Below are 20,490 nucleotides of genomic sequence, written 5' to 3'. Positions count from 1 at the left end.
AGTAAAGGGGACAGTGTTTGACTGGGCTCAGGAAACCCTTCCACTTGAAGGGTAACCCTGTACACATGCACACAAAGCCCAATCAGCTCCTTAACTCTGACATTCAGCCAGCCACACTAACACCTTTTGTCTGCACAATGCAGGGTCAAGCAAAAGAGCAGTCTAAGTTCCTTAGACTGCTAGTGCAACGAACAATTGCTTCTTAAACAATAGCCTCAATTACACTGAGGTTGCCACCTTCATTTTAGGTGTACACATACAGCCTCACTCCCCCCCCCCCCCCACCGAGAATTATCGCCAAACACAACTTAGCAAGATACACACTCTTCCAAAAACCAGGAAAGTAATTTTAAGAACAACTGATTTTAAAACTAAGACTTCCATTCTAATTATCCCACACCAGCTGATATGAATCAAGGGTTATGTCCACTGGTTCATTAAACTTCCAGGAGAGGAGCATCAGTGCTCCAGGATGGACCAGTGCTTAGAGGCACCAGGCTGCAGGAGAAATAGCAATATGTGTACACATTACCTAAACCAATATCTTATTTTGTTTATGCTTTCCAGTAACAGCCTGAATTTTATTTATTATAATCCAAAAACCAATTAGGACAAAATGATCAGGCTGTAAGACTCTCTATATATATTCCTATTTATCACTTCTTTAAGGGTTTCCATAGCATGAAAGACACTACACAGATGTAATTAGTGTCAAGAATACTTTGGTACCCCCCTTTACAGCAACACACTGCTACTTCAGATACTATCAGATATTAACTGACAGAATTCACCGAAGCAATAAAACTTACCAATACAGAGTGACAATTCCTAGGCCTATGAAATGTCCCTGTCAGTAATGTAACATTTTCCCCTTAAAGCCAGTAAACAGAGATAAAGATTATATAAACATGGATCACTGAATACGGAAAATATTCACCAGCTACTTATCAAACTAGAACCTTAGGGTATTTGAAAGGGTTGTTTTCCCTCTAAATAGCAGATAATTAAAAATAAGAGATGCAAGAGTCAAAGAAAAAATAAGCAGGTATTATAGAAACAGAAACTTCAGAGCAGAAGGCTATCAATTCAAAAGTTACCGTCATAATGCTGTCCAAGTCTCAGAGGAAACAATGAGAATCAGAGACCTACCTTCAATTGGCACTTGAATTTTCTGCAGCAGCCACAGTCTGATTTCTGATTGATTGTCTAACTGTGTTTCTTGACAGGTCTTGTCTATAGCTGGTACTAATGAAGAGTCCACAGACTCTTTCAGATCCTTTTGCTCTGCTGCTGCTGAGCTGCTTTCTAATGAAGGTGCTTTCCTTTCAACACAGCAGGAATCAAGCTCCATACTTTTAACTGTATGGATTTCATTAGCTTGGGACTTTGAACAGCTAAGCGTAAGGTCTATGCCAACTGCTTTATTGTTTTCACCTTTCTGGATTTCAGCCTTGTGTAAGTCTTCAGATGACTGAGACCCATTCCCATCCTTATTGAGGTAAAATTCAATAAGTTTATCTTTCTCTAGCTCTTTCTTAGTGTCCAATGCAGTCTCCACCTTACCTTTTGGGGAACTGACACATTTGTTTACTTCTGGAATAACATCTTGCTTTTCACACAGTTCTAAATCTAAGTCAGCTTTAGGTTCAACACTGTCTTTTTTTTCCAAGGAATCAACTGTCAAGCGCTCCTGGACTTCTGTAGCATGTTTGGTTACCTGCTGCTTAGTTCTCCCCAGCTCCCTGGGGTCAGCCAGCAAGCCTTCTATTACTGAGACTTTCCTGTCCAACCCTCTATCCACATGAGATGACGTCTTTTCCAGCTCAATGAAGTCATACTCTCCTTCTCCCAAAAGGGATTTTTCTTTGGTTTTGATATCTGAAGCATTTTTTTCCCCAGAAGGCTCCTTCACACATGGATCCAAAGCAAACCTTTCCAAATGTTCAGTGGCAGTGATGTTGTTGGGGAACTCCAGTGACTTCGATTTGATAGAGCCTGTACTCTCAGATGACTGAAGAACTTCAAAATCAGCAGACTTCTCCTTATCTGAAGGCTTTATCTGTTTGGCACCCAGAGCAATGGATGGATCCCCATTCTGCTGCCTCTTTTCCTTGCTAAGGGATTTGAATTTGCTGAAAGGATTGATGTCCTTCTCAGAGGATAGGTCTTCCCATTCTCCTGGCCTGTACAGAGGACAAAGATCCTTTGGTATGTCACTGTCAGGGAAAATGACGGATGTACATATGATGTTAAAAGCAAAATGGAAACAGAAAAAAATCGGAAAAGAAAAACTAAAAATATACCAACTTAACTTAAGCTCTGAAACACAATAAAAAATTACTTTATCCAAAATAAACATACATCAATGAAAATAAGTGACTTGAAAGAAAATGAAGAAAAATACAAAAAAGGATAATACCAAAATAAAAGGAGTAAACCACTTGGCAGAATATGCCACATGGGTGAAGAAATGGCACACATTTAATAACAATGTGCAAGTCATCAGAAGTTTGGTAACTGAAAAAAACACAGGACATGTATTCAGCTGCTGGGATTTAACTCGTAATTATATTAATATAGTTATTTCCCACACCACCCATGCTTCCCTAGTCAGCACAAATGTATTTTTGAGAAGAAAACAAATCACAGATAAGCTGTATACCGTTTGAACATGTTTACTGCAAAAGAGTAACAGGCAAAGGAGTTGGAGTTTCTTCCTTTTATTTTTTCTCTAGCACTCAAATGTAGTGTTTGAATGCAGACTTCCCCAAAGACCTGTTTTTAAAGCACGACAACTATAAAACATTTCAGAATGGAAACTTCTTAAAAACTTAACAGCACACAACTTGAACTCTTCATTGATGCTAAGAAGTCTGAGGCGAATGAGAATACAAGATTCTCATCACTTAAAGGTTACTAAGAGGGTACTAAACACTCTAGTAATGGGTGTAACAAGTATCTGGAACGTTTTTCTTGAAATGAGAAAATGGACAGAAGCAGATGAACTTCACTGATCAAACAGGTGTTCCCTACAGTGACAAAACCTTGCTCACAACAAATACATAAGCAGTGCCTAGACTATGCATAAATAAGAGCAGTACACCTGAGAAAGTATATTATGTATTATAAATGGTAACTATCAAAGCATTTATGGTTCTAAAGTGGAAATACTCCACAGACTGGTATTTCTCTAAGTCCTGAAGATGGCAGTTAGGGTGCTATTGTCTTCCAAAGTTTTAAATATTCCTCTCAGAACAGCTCTGTAACACCACAAATGGTCCAAACTGAGATGGTGCAAAAGCCCAATGATGGCAAGCCACCAATGCTTCCTAATTACTGCATTTTACTCATCTCTTTTGTACACTGGTTGTCATATTCACGACCCATTTTTCTTTAATGCCACTGAAGTGTTCTAAGAAGCAAGTGCAAGAACAACACAAGTGAATCATCCCTTTTGCTGGCATTCCCCCTCCCCCCCCAATTTATTTTATTCTGCTGCATTAAAACACTTTCCCTCCGTTACCTCCCTGTACCTCTCTTTATACATGACCCTTGCTGAAAATCTGTAAACTTAAGTTCAGGGAAGAACACTCCTTACGATGGTAATGCATCTTTAATCTTCATGTGAGAGATGTCATTGTAGAGAGCAATTGAGACAACCTCCTCCATGGGGCAGATGAGCCCATATTCTTCACAGCCATTCTCAATTACCAGAGGATCAGACTTATGTGGGTCAAACATGATATTGTTTGGAGTTACTATCATGACTCCTCCGACTACACCCTAAAATAGGAGAAGGAAGAGTTAGCACATTATATGTACTTCACTTATCATTTGGTATTGGCTGTTACATTACTATCCTAAAAAGAAAAACCTCTCTCCTGCCTCTTTATATTCCATCATGCAACATTTGCTAGCAAAACTTTTTACATCAAACTAGATATTGTATGGAGAGCAAAGAAATAATTGGTTAGTAACACCCAAGTTCCTGGGTGATAAGAAAGAACATCTAAACTATTCAACTCCCAGTGCTGGCTTCTACAGGCTAAAACTGCAGACTGTAACAAACCTCAGACAAAATAGATTAGTGGATTAAACAAAATAAAATAGAATATTAATAATTAAAAAGTACCATTTTATTCTAGATACAACCACCTTCATTTGATACATGAATTTAGATGCAATCAGCACACTTGAAGGCAGTTTTACTCATGGAAATGTCAAGGTTACTATTTCCTATGCTACGCTTTTTTATAGGTCTCCTTGATGCGTTCTCCCTACATGAAAAAACACTTTATATATAAGGACCTGATATGAAACAGTTTCTCCCTGATTTAGAAGCAGCTTCTACCACTGATTCAAGCATATTTTACACGGCTGTAGAAGACATTTAATTCTTCAAAACATACACTGGCCATGGATTTGATAAGAGGCTACATCAGCCATTATTCAGCCTCCAACCCATGACAACTGATCAGTTTTCAAGGTTTACAGAGGATGGAGCAATGTCTTGCTTCTGCACCCTGTCATCCAGACAAGCTACAAAATTCACCAGACCAACTCAGAAGCTCTACGTAAATCATGCTGTCTAACAAATAGGAGACGCAGAGCAACAAGAGTGACCTACTGTAGATATTAATTATCCAAAGTCATCCACAAGGCAAGTCAAGGAAGACTAACAAACAGGCAGGTAAAGGACCACAAGCTTGGTTTGTTGGTTTGGTTTTTTTTAACTGTGTCAAGCTGATGGCTTGGCACTGGCAAGTGGGTACATGCATGCCTGCTCCTTTGTAAAGCAACGTGTGTATGTATTTCCCATTTGCTTCTCCTGTATGACTCACATACACATGCCTAGTTTGTGTTTGGATGAAAGAATCAAGTGCAGAGGTTTCTCCCACAGGTCTGTATTAGCTAGAAGAACAATACATTAGTAGGCTGTACCTCCGACTCGGCCACTTGCAGGAAGCAAGGAAACAAGGGATTTTAGCTACACTGGCAAAAGAGCCATCAGATTGTTCTGACTGCAAATTATTTTTTCAGTCCTGCAGCTATAAAACTGGCAAGCTGTATCCTCTGCATCTAGCAAGCATCACATAACAAAGCAAAAGTACTGCCCTAATTTACATGCAAAGCATCAAGTAGGCCTCTGTTACTTTCTACAAAACAGCAGATTGAAAAATTGCAGAGTGGTTTAATACAGTCTACATCCACTCGATGTGCAGAGAAGCCAGAAACTGCAGGTGTAAACACATCCATCTTACAATAGTCAGGTCTAAGGAAAAAATGTTTAAGCTACAATGGTTAGTATCTCCAGTGTTATCGATTCCAGAGAATTTGAAAATCCAGACATCTGACTGAAATCAGAGTCAACAAGAGCAGATATATCAAAGTAGACAGTTCAAGAAGACGGTGTCTTGCAGCCTTGAGAAGAGGGTAAAAATACTGCCCAAGCTTTGTGCCACTGTTTCTAAAAGAGTTGCTATAAGATTTAGGGTTGCAGTCCCAGTGGGAACACGCATGTTACAAGAAAGCTTGAAAGAAAAAAAAAGTTTTATCATGCAGCATTTATCTTTTTATTAGGATTTGCATGACATTCATTAGTGAGTGCAGAAGCAACATAGACATATTTGGAAATACTGCTCTGGAAACAGTTAAAATTTAGCTTAAAGTCATAAATGAAATAGATAGGTATGTGCTTGTTTTATAAAGCTGTTGCTCAATGTGATAGAAGTGGACAACTAATCCTGATATGACTTAGCTCTAAAGTGCAGCTTCTCTTGCGTATCTAGCAACACACTCTTAACCAGATAATCCTGGTAAGGTATGGTAAGGGAACGAAGATGTATAGAAGAGGCATTCTCTCATAAAGCAATTATTACAGATTAAGCAACTGAAAGAACAAAATGATACAGCATATTGCCACAGTAGCAATGAACAAAGCAGTGATAGATAAAGCTACCGTAACATCCACACTCTTTACAAAGTGGAGGATGTTTGACTCTCCCACTATCCACCTCTCACTTATCCAAACAGATTTTGCTTTTAAAGACTCCCAAACAATGCCCAAAATCCTGGTTCCACCTACCTTACCATCTGTGAAGTAACGACAGTTCATTTTTAAAAATTTGACCACCACAGGCTCATCCTCTTCTGAAGTAGAGGACAGGACTCTCTCAACTGGTTTGAAGGCCTTTCTTGCCAAATCAGCATCCTTAAAATAATAAAAGGTTCAGTGCAGAGCAGCAGGACCAGAATCATACACTTTTAAGTTCTGGGCAACTTAAAATTTGGTTCAACCAACTATTTTCCTTTTGCTTAAGGAAGAATAATGGTGGTGACATATGCACACTCCCCGCAATATCATGTGTGGAAGAAAAACCTCATAACATGGCAAAAAAACCTCTAAAAAAATGCCACAGCAAGTCAGCTCACCAAAATTCAGTGAGACACTCTCATTTTAGGAGAGGGCCAGTCCTGCCACCTTATCTACACTGAAGACCTCTACACACAGTGAGTGCACTGGTGGGATTCCCCATGCAGGAGGCATAGTGCAAGACTAATGTAAAACACAGTTATTCACCCCAGATTTCTCTCCAACTTTCCTTTTCATTAGTTATGGATTTGAAATGTCCTCACTGCTTTAACATCATCAGGAGGATAGCTAAACTCCCTAAAACAACTATCTAAAGTAATCATGGCCAATCACCCTTCTAAGGAAAATGAATGATCAGCTATGCCAAGGCTTTCACAAAGATTAAATTCTATATATAAGTACCACCATAATATGCTCAACTAGAAGAAAACTGACTGCTCAGACTAAACTAACAGCCTCTGAGTTCAAGGATCCCAGTGCAGGATAAAGGCTCTGGACTGCAGAGCAGCATAAAAATCTTCAGCGTGAAACAACAAATGATTTTTCATATTTAATTTTCTATTCTTTAAAAACTATACACTATACTATTTTCAACTGCTTTGACAGGCTCTGGGCCCAACTGAATTTGTGCTGGGTGTCTATGCTTAGACTGAATTCCCTTATATTGCAATATTTTAAAGAGATTGTAAATTTTGTTATACAGCAAATTAAAATTGTTACTGAAAACACACACGAGGTATGAATTGTATCCTCAAATATTTGCTATTTACACAGCCTTGAATCTCAGCTTCAGAATCAGAAATTAATTTCTGAGTTGAAGACCAGTGAAGCAATGTTTGACTTACAGGGAGTTTATCATATTCAGCATCTGATGATGAAGGAGAAACGGGAGCACCAGTATTGAAAGAGAGCCTCGCAGCACTTGTTTCTGGCACAAAGAGAATCTGAATACAAACACACGTCAAAACAGTAAGACACAAGCTTTAAAAACTTACTCACTATAAATACTACAGTATACTAGGAAGGCAACCCAGTACTGATCATTCACAATTGCAATGCACTCCTTCTTCTAGAGTCCCTCTTCACAGGTGGGTGATGGTGGGGCATATGCAGATATAACTAATTACATGATCTAGCCCTACACTTTGTTTAGCAGCACAGGCAAGAAAATGAAACATTTTCCACAGACTGAGAAGTTACTTTTCCCTGCCATATTTACAGTCTCTGGTCATCTTACAACTAGAAAACAAGTAGCTGCAAAATGACTATTACTAGTCATTAATTTGTAACAGCAAACTCTGGTCCAAAGAAAAGGTCATTGCTGAAGATGGTGGATTTTTAGTGCTAGAAGATTGTAACACTTCATTATAGGTTGTTTTTTTCCAAAAACATATTTACATTTCTAAATGTAAGAAAATATTCTTTATATGAACCAGCATTTTAGCATCATGTACTACATTTAAAATAAAAACCAAACAAAAAAACCTTATTATATAACTGTATATAAAAATATAATGCTTTGGTTTAATTTTCACATTCCCTCACAGTGAACATCCCAGTTTTTTTAATACAGCAGTGCTAAAACTGCAGAACAGCTTTGGACCACCACCCCAAATAAAAACACAGTCATATGTTGCAAGTGTCAAAGTAAAGAAAGATACTTCTAAAATTTAAAAAAAAAAAAATGTTCACAGTTTTGTTTTAGACAAAAACTGTTCAGAAAAATAAACCTATTTTCCTTATGCCAGTTTTTGTCTGCTGGGTGTTCTTAGGCAAGTCATGCCATCTCTTTGTGCCTCAGTTTTACCACCTGCAAACTGGGACACTCCAATTTCTTTGTATCTGTGAAGCAGAAGATCTGCTCTTCCTGAACCAGGTGTTAGCCTTCACATTTGCTTTTCCATTACCTAACTCTCCCCCAAACAGTCTATCTCCATTTCTTTCTCATCTCACAGGAGAATGACTCATCTCCAACATAATGGCAAAGAGCCATTTCAATTACTGTATCTAACTCTCTAATTCTTTAATGTATTATACATGGCAATTATCTAAGCTTTCCAAAAATTCAGCTCTCTTGCAACAGCTACATTACCCTCTTGAGCTTCAGAGTCCTTTGTAAGCTTTAGTAACAGCAAATAAATAACAGAAGTCAGATATGGCAGCTACAAAGCTCCCCCCCAGCTCCAGGTAATAATCTTGTGCGTTCCCCTTTGAGGGATTTAAATTACTGTCCGTTTTGTTGGTATCCAGCTACTTACAAGATATGTGAAAGTAGTAAAAAGCTTTTAAATACACAACAAATAATCAGGTTTCAGGTACTTAAAAAAACACCACAAAACAACATAAAAGATTTACCTGGCCTGGCACAATTGTTTGTGTGAAAAGTTTATTGAGCTCCACAAGCTTGTTAGGTGTGATGTTAAACTTTAATGCTATGCTGTTTATGGTGTCCTGATTCCCAGCCTGAAGAAAGAGTTGAAGCTTAATTATCATACTGAACACATTCAGCACAGCAGCTGAACTAAAAGCATGTAACAAACTGGTTGCAGTAGTTTGATGATCTTAACATAACCTCTGTTTAACAGGTGACATGGTAAGTGAGCATCAATAAAAAAAAAAAATACGCTGAACTATACAGCAGATATAATGGAGATGTGTTACAGATGTCCCTCTCCTTTCTCATAAAACTTTAAAGCAGAACCACCTTAGTTAGAACTGGTTTGGCAAGTGGGAAAAGGACAAACACTGCAAAGTTCACTACACCTTCGGCAGTCACAGCATTCAGGCATTTGTGCTGTTCTAGGCTGGGACATGACAGAGAGTGAGGTGCAGCTCCCACTTGGAAACCTGTCCACTCACACAGAGACTTTCTGCGCAGAGGAAGGCTTTTGTGCCCTGCCACAGCATGCTGCCGCCCTGCTTCAGCTTAGAGAAAGAGGTCTCACATAGCCTCAGGACCAAGCACAGACCAGGCAGCTGATGACCCAAGCAGCACTGTGGAATGGAAGTATTTTTCAGAATAACAAATCAATTGCTCTAGTAAAGAGCCACAGTGCAGGGTTAAAAATAGGACTGGCAGTCGCAGGAAGAGGCAGAGAACCTTGGCTGAACAGTAGTTCAGGATGTGAGCCTAGCCCTTCCCATACAATGATATTTAGAGCAGTCCCTACTGATACAGGTACAAGATGTAGCCATTATTCACTTAGTGTTTTCAGTTTTGTGCTATTGGCTCCCTCTAGATATCACCAACTCCATTTCAGAAAGCAGACATGAACAAACCACACACTGATACTTACAGTGTATTCTATGGTACCATGGGGTTTCTGAGAAACCATTTTTTTCTCTTTCTTTTCATTGGTTTTGTTTTGATTGTCATCTAAAGAGAAAAAAAAAGATTCAAGTATTCAAGTCACTGACTTTCACAGTGTTTGCCGATCAACGTGTTTTGAAAAAAATCCACAGAATTTTCAAATTTCAGCTGTGAACAAGAACAAGAGGATACACAGAAAGTATCTATTACAGCTTAAAACTACACTGCAAGGCAAGCAAAATTTCATCAAATTCAGCAGGCTTAGTAATCTTTCGGGATCTCTGCAAGAATAATGTATACATGATATATGTTCCCATGCTTTTCTCCATGATTCCTACACAATTCACCTGCTAGATAAAGGTACTTTGTGTGATGAGCTTCTATGAAGGCTGAGGTAGAAACCACCAGATGAATGTATGCACAGACACTGCATCGGTACGACCACAACAAATCCTGGTTAACCACCACTTCACCACCAGTACGACATCATATTTAAGTACTATTTTAAACTCTGAAAGTAAAAGTATGCCAAGAGTCCCGCAAAACATGCCTGCATGCAGTATAGAGTCAAGCATCAGAACATAAAAAGTTATTCAGAAGATGTTTTCCATCAGCTGCAATACACAAAACTCCCTGCACTTGCAAGACCCAAAAGGCACCCATGAGCTCTCAGCAGCACGAGCAGGACAGCTATTTCTAATTCTTACTGGAGCAGAGGGTGAGCAAAGCCAAGGATGAGGGCGGATGCCCGCTGCCCAGCCAGCCCCAGCCCCACAAGCCTCCCCTTGTGCACCCAGAGCCCAGACTCACATACCTGGGGGTGGTGAGAGTGGCACACAGCCCCAGCTCCAGGAGTAGGGCTGGGGTGCAGTGAGGCTGTGCATGGCCACCCTGCTTGTCCAGCTTGCTTGCTCCTGGCCCCTTGGAAAGGTCCTGCTGCCTCCAGCACAGAGCTACCGCCTGGCCAAGGCAAGGCAGGGCTGGGCCTGGCAACACCAGCACCCGGGGCCAGGAGCAGAGAGACAATGTGCTCCTGGGGAGACTGTTCCCGCGCTCCAAGCTGGCAGCTCCAGGAGGAGATCAGGGAGGAAAGGAAGAGGAATGGCAGCACAGGGCTTCTGGCTTGCATTCAGGCTTTGCTGCAACCTTTGCTATTTCCAGAGAGCAAGAGGCAGGTAGTAAAAAGAAGGGCAAGGACTCGCCTGGTGCACTGTAATGTACACAAGAAGAAAGGAGGGGCCTGGAACTGAGCTGCACCTGACCCTTCTGCTGGCCCATTTCCACAGCAATAGTTAATGCCGGGGACTGCCTCAGTGTCTTCCAGAGGCTATATGATCAGGGGCAGCCCCCTTCAGTCAACAAAGACTCACAAGAGCCCTGAACACACATCAAAGCATTACTGTATGTGTACATCCCACACACGTACTATCTACCAGTGATGTGGGCACGAGGAGCACCATGGTTAGCAATACAAGAGACAGCAAAGATGTTTTTCCCTACAATGTAAGAGGCAGGAAAGCATGCAGGGACTAAACACACACAATTTAAGTACATGTGGATAGTACACATGGCGTGAAGAATACAGGTAGGAAGAGGGAGATGAGGATGATGATGGCTTGCTTTTCCCTGATAGCATTTTGGAACAGAGCATCACTCAATGATCTCAAATATTTCATCTCTGAGAATGGAGACCCACAGTAAAGCTTTTAGAATTAGCATTCTTGCTGCCTTTTTCTGACCATTTGTATTTTCAACATTGTCAAACCATCCTCCTCTGATCAAAGTCAAAGCAGTCTACTGTGAAGGATGGAAAAACAGGTAATGACAAATCAGCAGGGCACAGTACCAAGCCACCAGAAACACAATGCTAACATAACAAAGATGCAGCAAATTTTTACATACAACTGGCAATATGGACACAATTCTGCCAGAACAAACTCCCCCATCTATCAATGTGAGCATTCATGCTATTTTGTGCTACACAAGAGATACCACTACAATTACGCCAGGTTAATGAGAACTACGTATCAAACCCATGCAGGCAAACTACCCGAGCTGCCTGTGACCTATCACTGGAGACTGGCAAGAAAGGTTTATAGGTAGACTTCATCTTCTAGTAAACTATTTAGTCTAGCTGCAAAAAGTAGACAAGTTTTCAGATATGTTAACGCTTGTTTAGCTCTGAAAGCGCACACAAGGCAGGAAACAGTTAAGAGTAATTATTTCATACTAACTAGACAGGCATCAGTAAGACCTTGAGGTGTGGGATAAAGTAGCCCAGAGAGATGGAGGTGGGGAGACAGATTTTGTAAGCCCACTTACTGTATATACAGAGGACAAGGTCACAAATTATGTTCTACATGAGTGGACACATCAGAAGGGTGGGAAGCCTGGCTGACCAAGCAAAACACCACAATATACTATTTCTTCAGTTCCCTTATACTCTCTCAGTTCTCCTCTAGGAAGCCAACGTTTTCTGACCTGATCTAAAGGCAGCTAGCTCTAGTAGTAGTCCCAAAAGCACCCAGAGCATGTGGAGTCCTCAGTAACCATATTTCTTTCAGACATAACTTTAATTAAGAGATCCACATCTCTGCAGGCTTTAAAATAAACACCACTGGCTACTTTTTGAACTTGGACATATAATGGTGAAGTGATTCATGGTTCTGCCTCCCAAGTTTCCCTACACGTACACTGAAGATGGGATTGCACAACCAGGGGAAATGACTAGGTGCTAATGCAAATCTGGTCACACTGCATTTTTTAGGGAAGGGGCAGAGTGGGTGTACTGAACTTCTCCGTGATTCCAGGAAACATGTAAAATCAGAATTATACATAAGCAGTAAAATCAATGAGCAATGACAAGAACAATGCCAAGAGAGAACAGGCAGAAAATTCAGGCCTATTGAAAATATGTAAGTCTAGAATGGGATTTTTTTCTGCCCTTATTATTGATATATTTATGCTTATCTCAGTTTCCTAGCAGACTGCTCATATTTCATTTTGCAATGCTATGGGAAACCTTAGGAATAATTTGGAAAGCACCTACTGAAGGATTACAACAAAGAGGTCAATCAGTTATCATCCAAAAGACCTTGACGCACGACAGGAGAATTACACCTCTTGAACTATGTAAATAGCTGTTTGAGTAGATAGGTCAAGAAGCATCAACAGAACTCCAGGCTGCTCACAGTGACATGCAACGGGCCACTGCAAGAGGGTACCACCACCACCAACATTACAGACTAACCTGTTGCTGGCCAACATCACTGTGAGGTTTAGCAGTGCTGGCAGGGACACCCTGGACTGGCCTGACAGTTTCTGAGCCATCAGGTAGGCTGATGTCTGGCAATGCTAACAGGAATGCTGAAGTAAATGGGGCCAAAGGGCTGACCACTTCCCATACCAGGTAAACAAAGCTGCTAGCCAGAGAGAACAGAGGCAATGGCATACTTGGACCTGAAGTCCATTTTACTCATTAATCTCTGTCTTACCAAAGACTTCAGCATCATGTAAATACACATTTTTTTTCCCCCCATTAGCTCCCTTGTCTTCTAGAAATCCTGGCTTCCCCACAGCAGAGGCACAATGGGGCACTAAACTGCACAGTCCTTTCAATACCTCCACACTGGTCCTATGCCAAGGAACCCCACAGTGCTACTGTACTAGCACTGAAACCACAGTGCATAAGCAGTGCTTACTTTTTCCTACTTTGTACTTGATTAATTTCACTGAGCATCCTAATTGATGTTATTTTCAGGGTGAATAAGTAGACAGTCCTTATTCACATTCTGCATGCCACTCACAGTGTCATAGATCTCCAGCATTTTCTCTTTTTTGGTTGACTCATACAAGCATACTTTAGACTTTCCTATTTCTCTCATCACACAGGCTGTCCTTCTAGTTAGCTTTTCTTCTCCTACCCCATCTTTTCTGAGATGAAGGAAAACCAAATACAGATTTTAAAATGAAAAAAAAAAACCCAACATTAATTTGTGTAATGACATAGCAAGAATTTCCTTAAAACTGCAAGATATTAGTCATATTTTTCAATGCTGCTGAGTACGTCACCGCTGTTTTAGGACATTCCAGTCCTACATCTCTATGACAGATTTGTTAAGACAAAATAGAACTCTATTACCACAGTCTAGCAAAGCACCAGGATCGAGGAGTGAAAACCTGAAGGTAGCTTACAAGAATCTGAAATGCAATAAATTCAGGGCAGAATGGCTATCCCCTGGAGTAACCTAATCAGAGTACTGATAAGAAATTAAGCAAACAAGGCCTCCTGGGGTAGTTACCTTATCAGTAAATGAGGCCTGATACCAACTATCTTGACAGAGAAGGAGTAGAATATCACTTAAGTCATTCTAGAGAGACCTGAAGAATATGAAAGAAAGTCTTGCTTGGGCTGGTAGAGAAGGAATACAAATCAGTTTATCTGAGCAACTTTTTTTCCATTTCTACTTTTGAAACCGACATTTTCATAACTTTAAGCAATGCTGTTACATACAGGGTTGTATAGAGGATGTATAGAGGGATGTATAGAGGATAATTGTGTCTCCACAAGCACCTTTCTGGCTCTTCTCATGGCGCTCAAAGTGAACTGAACATCATACACACTAAAATTATTACTTTTGAATAGGAAATCTTTCTCTCAGCTCACCACCACCACAGGGGCCAAATCCCTGTTTTGAGACCCTCCACCCACTCTGACATTCCAACAGTTCCCAGATGCCACAGCAGCCTTCTAGGAAGAGATATTACCCCTCTTTTAGCCAGCTGCAGCTGCTGAGGTGCACACCAGTAAAAATGTGGCCATCTGATCAGAGCTATTTCCCTGAGGCAGCAAGTTAGGCAAACATTTTCTGCTCAGATTTGGGTAGTGGATTGCTACCATGTTAGAGGAGGGGAAGAGAAAAAAACCCAAACCAAACAACCCCACCACCACCATCTTGGTTGTCTGGCTTTCTACCCTGCTTCCTCATTTTTCCCACAGCCTTCTGCCAAGCCCTCACCTTGCTTCTGCATATTTTTCCTCTACTGAATCATATTATCATTTGGTTTCCTCCTTCTCTACTGCTGAAGTAACTTGAAACAAAAAGGCTGCCGTAATCTATCACACCACACTTGTGCTCCTTCACTACTGAAACTTCTCCTGCCATAGAAGAATAGCAATTCCTTGATTAATACAAATCCAGGCACATGATTCTTAAGTATCTATGCCTTAAACAGCTTTTCCATGTTGTAAATAAAAACTGATTGTGATTCTCCACTAGAATAAAGAGATCACCAGAAAATACAGGGCCCAAACTAAAATGACAAGGAGCTCAAGGAACCGATATAAAAAAAGGTAGTACCTTGTGCTATACATAGGTCAGGTATTTTAAGGCACATTTAAATAAAAATTTGGCTATTATTATTCATGCAATATTAATATACTGCAGCTTCTACATGAAAAAATGCAAATACCATAAACCCCCCACCACTCAATTTCAGAAGGATGTAGTTCACGCCCTCCAACTGTCAAGAGGAAAAATGGACATATTACTGTAAAGAAATAGTGAGATACAGCCAACAGCCCAGGGCTTTAGCTCTAAATCTCAGCTGGAAAACACTATGACAGAAGTTGAAATATAGTGAAACTAGAGTATTGCTGAAGCTGTGTGTCACTAGGCACTGAGAACGCAGCACTGAAGAGGGCTGATCGGATGACTCTTTATATTGAATACTAGGGTCAGAAGGGAAGTTTTAAGGAGAGGATGCACAGTTCTGTGAGCAAGGAGGGCATGCAAAGGATGGGCAGTGAAGCCAGAGGGTTCCTGGCATTTGCTCTAGGTGCTGTCTGAAGACACAGGAAGGATTCATGTCAACCAATAACCTTGCATCAGACAGAAAACAGACATACTTCTCCAGGTAGAGATCAGTACTTAAGAAACAGGTCATGGTGACGTTTGCCAAAGCACAGCAAGCCCGTAGGGAAAGTCATTCTGTGAGATGTACACGCCTTGTTGATGGAGACTGCCTGTGCTCCAGCTCCGCTGAAACTTATCCTGGGAAAAAGGAGATGAGTGACTCCCAGAGAACTCTCTCCTGTCTCTGTTTAGGTGCAAAGCAACATATCTTCAATGTGGAATTTGGAGTCATGGGAAAGAAGGAAGGAGAGAACATGAAGACAGGGCTGAAGGGCTCTTGTAGCCAAAAATGGGCAAGACAGGGCTATTGTGAGAGCTAACCAGTTTTCTCATAGAAAACTGTTTCATAGAGCAGTGAATATAGGTGGTAAAAAAAAGAAAATGAAGAGAATTCTTTGGGACCCCAAACATACTTTTCAGGTTTGACAAGGATCAGGCTTTCCTGCTAAATACACATTAGGAACAAGTTAAGATATGTATCAGCTGGACAGGAGAATAGCTCCCAGCTGGAATTATCGTATCTGTCTTTCTTTACCCTTAAGTAAACTGGTTACACATGCTTTTCTTTTGTGCTGGGGAAAATGTCCTACATGGAGCAGATGCTTTGTGTCCTAAGCCCCTCTGAGACAGACTGAGTGCATGAGCAAACATCATCTCCAGCTGCTTGTGGATCAAAACAAAGATCACATTCTCTTTTGAGTTTCAGGCAGATTTGTAACACACACTGAGACTGTTTTTAAACCGCTGATAAGATTTCAATAAATAATTTTGTATGTCCCTAGGGAATGTAATGTACAGAAATGTAATTATCTCGAGCATCTCCTCAAAGGAGAGAGTGATTCGTGTTTCAAGATGTGAAAGGAAAATAGGTAAGAGAAAGCAAACTCATTTCTGTTAGCCACATTGCTGGGGAACAGTTGATATGATTTTTAAACCAAGTCCCCATGATGCATCTGGAATACCTCTGTAAGCAAAGTTCTTGCAGACACAACTGAACACCTCCTTACACAAGGGTGAAACACACACTGAGATGAAGCAAAAACCTAATCATTGTTAATTGTATTATTAAACCTATGTGGCTTTGCTTTTGGAGGAGATGTAACTGATGCTGAGATACCAATTGCTCCTTCATTTTAGGTAGGATTTACATAAGTGCTTGGGTCAAGTTTTCCAAGAGCAATGTAGAGGTCTGAAGTAACTGCACCACTCATGAAGATTTTACACTAGAGCAATCTGAAATGTTTACTCCTTAGTTTATTGGAATTAACAATTCACACTACCAAGTCGTAACTCTAGAAAATGTTTGTTTAATCACAAAATGCAGGTAAAGAATACTGTCTGCTCTATACAGGCTGCTCAGATGCCTAAAATTGAATACATCCTGTACATCTGTAGAACTCTGTGACTTGGCAAAGACTGTACAACTGGAGCTGAGCAAGAAACTTCACTGCAGAGGCAGTCTAACTTTACATTATAAATCAGCTCTGTGTTTTTCAATTTGTACAAAATACATAATTCCTATTTTATATTTGTTCAAGGCAGCTATACAAATTAAAGACAGAAATGTAAGTGGTACAGGAATTAAAACACACAAAAGGAGAATACTTCAGAGAACACTTAGGAGAACAGGAAAAAAATGTGAACAGCTCCTAAATTAGAGGGTATTTAGAGAATACTAAATAACTGAAAGTAACCGTACAAGACCTTGAGCTCAAAGGCAAAATCAGTACTGCTTATGTAGAGGAAAGCATGTACAGGATGAACCAAACTCCTCCATATGCAAATACTTCAAAGAAAGCTAAAGAATCACATGTCAAGAGTCATTTGATTTCAGTCTAAGTGATGCCATAAGTAGAAAACCCACACAGCTGCTGACTTGACTTCAGCAAAGGTGCAATGGCCTAGAAAATCAGTTTGGTAGCTTTTAAACACAGCTTACTTTTAAGCATAGCTTACCTAAGGCAGAACCCAGGACTGAAGTGTCAAAAGATTTAAAAAAGTTAGACCATAAAGAAGTAAGTATACAGCTTTTGTTCTCTGTATTCCTTATTATTCAGCAGTGACACCAAATTCTACTTCAGGGCAGGCACAGGGGTATGGTTTCTTAAGCCAAACGAATAGCTCCTAAAAGGAGAGTAGCTGTTCTCTCTTCACATCTCTTTCTGCCTTGGACTCTGGCTCTCATCTGATCCCACAGAGAGATTACCTAACTGGTTAAAATAATTATCTCAACCTTTTTCTTTGCTGGTCTAGTGAATTGACTCATTTTAACTTGTGGTCAGATAAATGCCAGTGCCAGTTCAGACGGAGAGAAAAAATGTAGTTCCTAGCAGGGGGAGGAAGCAAGAGACCTAACTGTTCACACTGGGGAACATCAAGCTCTTTGTGGCACTCGGCGGTAGTCTGAAACTACTGCCTAAGAAAACTATAGTCACCAGACATATGGACACAGCCTAAATCTAGCCTGGGATGCTTTAAGGAATAATTTTTGAAAAGAAAGCCTTTTTAGGCATATGAAACCTATTTTTGACTTGTGAGGGACAATCAGAAAGATTCAGATGGCATAAAATCAATAGGCTTTAGCAACAAATAAGTTGGTTGACAAGACAACAGTAAGGAGGATTAACAGATGTAAGAGGGAAGAAAGCACCCATTAGTTTTGAAATAGAGGTTGACCAGTTTCGTATTTGTAAGGAATTATACAATTACTATCTCTAGGGAATTACACAACTGTTACTACAGCAAAGAACAAGATCCAAGATACAAGCAGCTCCTCTACTACCAGGAATAAATTGGTAATATAAGCATCATGGAATTACAAGGTATACATCTTAACAGTAGAGTTATTCTTGCTTCAATTACCATTTCATACAGTTTCTGGAGTGCTATTCACTATTAATTACATTCATATGTAAGGTTTTAGCTTGACCAACACTTTCAAAATGCAACAGTATACAATTTGGATTTATTCATATTACGGTATAAAAACAAGTTTTCAGTTGCTCACTTCTGGGGAGTTTAAGTTTTTGGATTATGCTTTAAAACAGTAGACAGTTTCCCAGCTTTTGTTTCTGCACATCCTGCATTAATGTATAAACTCTAGCCCCATCCCAATCTGCCTAATCCTCCCACAGTGAGGCAGCACTTAACCAAGCTTGGTGCCAGCACTGCATAAAAGAAAGGAAAGGGGGGATGAGGAGAAAAAGGGGATGAAAATAAAGAAGGGTAGGAGTGACTGAAATAACCAGCTCCATCACAGGTGAAGCAGTGGGGTGGTAGATCCAGGTCCTAACTCTATTCCGCCCTTTAGAAAAAGGACAATTGTTTTCTCTTTTCATGATCAGTCCCATGTCTGTTATATGTTAGCACAATTATTTTTCTGAAGGCTGCCTTTATTTCCTACTGATCCTGCCTGGATACAGAGATGTGGTAATTTTAACTTGCATTCCACAGCCAGGTGTCCTTCTGCACACTGCTGCATATAGACAAAGCAGTGGTGAAACAAAAGATCTTGCTACACAAAGCTTTAAGCAGAACATTCAAAAGGAAATCCACAGATAATTTCAAATGGGAAAATATCTACAAGTGCTCCCCTGCATTTTGCATATACGATCTAACTATACTTACTGTGGAAGTACTCATAACCATGTATTTATTCTGGCCCTGGATAGTCACAGTGAAACTCTGACATGCCTGTAACAATAGGAAGTGATGGCCATTTCTGTGATAGAAGCTTGTTCTCACATGCTCTGGATAACCACATCATGGTATCATGAAAACTGTGGACTCCTCCTGATCTGCTTTTCATATATCACTAATAATTGTCTCTCCCCACACAAAAGACAGCCTGCAGCAATGGATGTCTACTACTTAAAGGCGGCTTAAACAGCTACCAGCCATGAGTTCTACAGCTATTAGGGATGTAATTACACAGCGTGTGGGTTCACATGCTGTTTTCAACCTTAGAAGTGAGAATACCAGCCAAAGAAAAAATGCAGCAACAGGAACTTCAGCATGGGCTGCTACTGGTGTGTGGGATACACGTAACAAGAACCCCAGAAGTGCATTATTATATCCTCCAGACTGCTTGGCAACAGTATGGTCTAGCTCCCCACTAGCATGATTAGCATTACAGAAGTACACAATGTTAAGTCAACCTTCCACAAAAGTACCAGCTTGCATATGACAATTCACAGACTCAGTATCTAGAAACCTCCTCCCCATCCAGAGTTCAGCTTTACTCACATAAAAGAAACGCAAAGATTCATTTCATCTACTGTCACTTCTTCCAGTTTCTAGTTCAGGACCATTCAATCAACCCCAAGATCCCTGTGTTTGACACAGTCCACCTGCAAAATATCCTGCTATCCTTGTGCATTTGTGTAGGAAAAAAGGTCCTCTTGGGTGCACTGATAAAGTGGAGCTGCAGGACAAAATTTGTTTTGTGTTTCACCAGACTTATCATCCAGTGGGGCCTTAGCTGCCTTACCATCTCACACCAGCGACCATGGACTTAAAAGAGAAATCATATACACCCCAAAAGTTAGGAAGGTGAATTACATGAATGAACTGCTTTCCCTGGAATTCTTTAAAAATCAGGGATAAATTTTCAGTTTAATAAAGACAGTAATAAAGCAGCTGATAAGTGCTCCCTTCAATAGCTTTTCCCACCATTATTCAGTAGAGTGCAGCATACATCATCTGCAGATGTATACTCCATGCAGGTACTTGTGCTATCAATCCCTAATCAAGATCAAACTGCACAGCACAGCTAAAGTGTGTCAATCTTTGAATGCTCTACAGAAATATGCTGTGTTAATGGGAACTGCAAGAAGCAAGGCACACATATCCCTAGATCAGAGAGACAAGGCTGTTCTTATTTTCTCTCACTT

The 20,490-nt window shown here is 40.3% G+C and overlaps 1 protein-coding gene across 4 annotated transcripts in view; it reads right to left on the bottom strand.

Annotated features, from left to right (window-relative positions):
• NCOA7 (nuclear receptor coactivator 7) overlaps positions 1-20,490 on the bottom strand; it is an 84,879-nt gene that overhangs the window by 17,114 nt on the left and 47,275 nt on the right. For 3 of the 4 annotated variants that reach the window (XM_034060677.1, XM_034060678.1, XM_031054021.2), the window contains 6 exons: positions 9,670-9,749; positions 8,729-8,836; positions 7,219-7,317; positions 6,086-6,211; positions 3,599-3,783; positions 1,150-2,216 (listed from right to left, as the gene is read on the bottom strand). In XM_034060677.1, the coding sequence (XP_033916568.1) occupies positions 1,150-2,216; positions 3,599-3,783; positions 6,086-6,211; positions 7,219-7,317; positions 8,729-8,836; positions 9,670-9,749 (1,665 nt within the window). The remainder of the gene's footprint in view (positions 1-1,149; positions 2,217-3,598; positions 3,784-6,085; positions 6,212-7,218; positions 7,318-8,728; positions 8,837-9,669; positions 9,750-20,490) is intronic. The other variant, XM_034060679.1, reaches the window with a different exon arrangement.

This window comes from Melopsittacus undulatus, chromosome 3, assembly GCF_012275295.1.
Source record: "Melopsittacus undulatus isolate bMelUnd1 chromosome 3, bMelUnd1.mat.Z, whole genome shotgun sequence".
In the NCBI taxonomy this organism is placed as follows: Eukaryota; Metazoa; Chordata; class Aves; order Psittaciformes; family Psittaculidae; genus Melopsittacus; species Melopsittacus undulatus.
The sequence above is the reverse complement of the archived record's forward strand: the minus strand, read 5'-3'. Positions and strand labels throughout refer to the sequence as shown.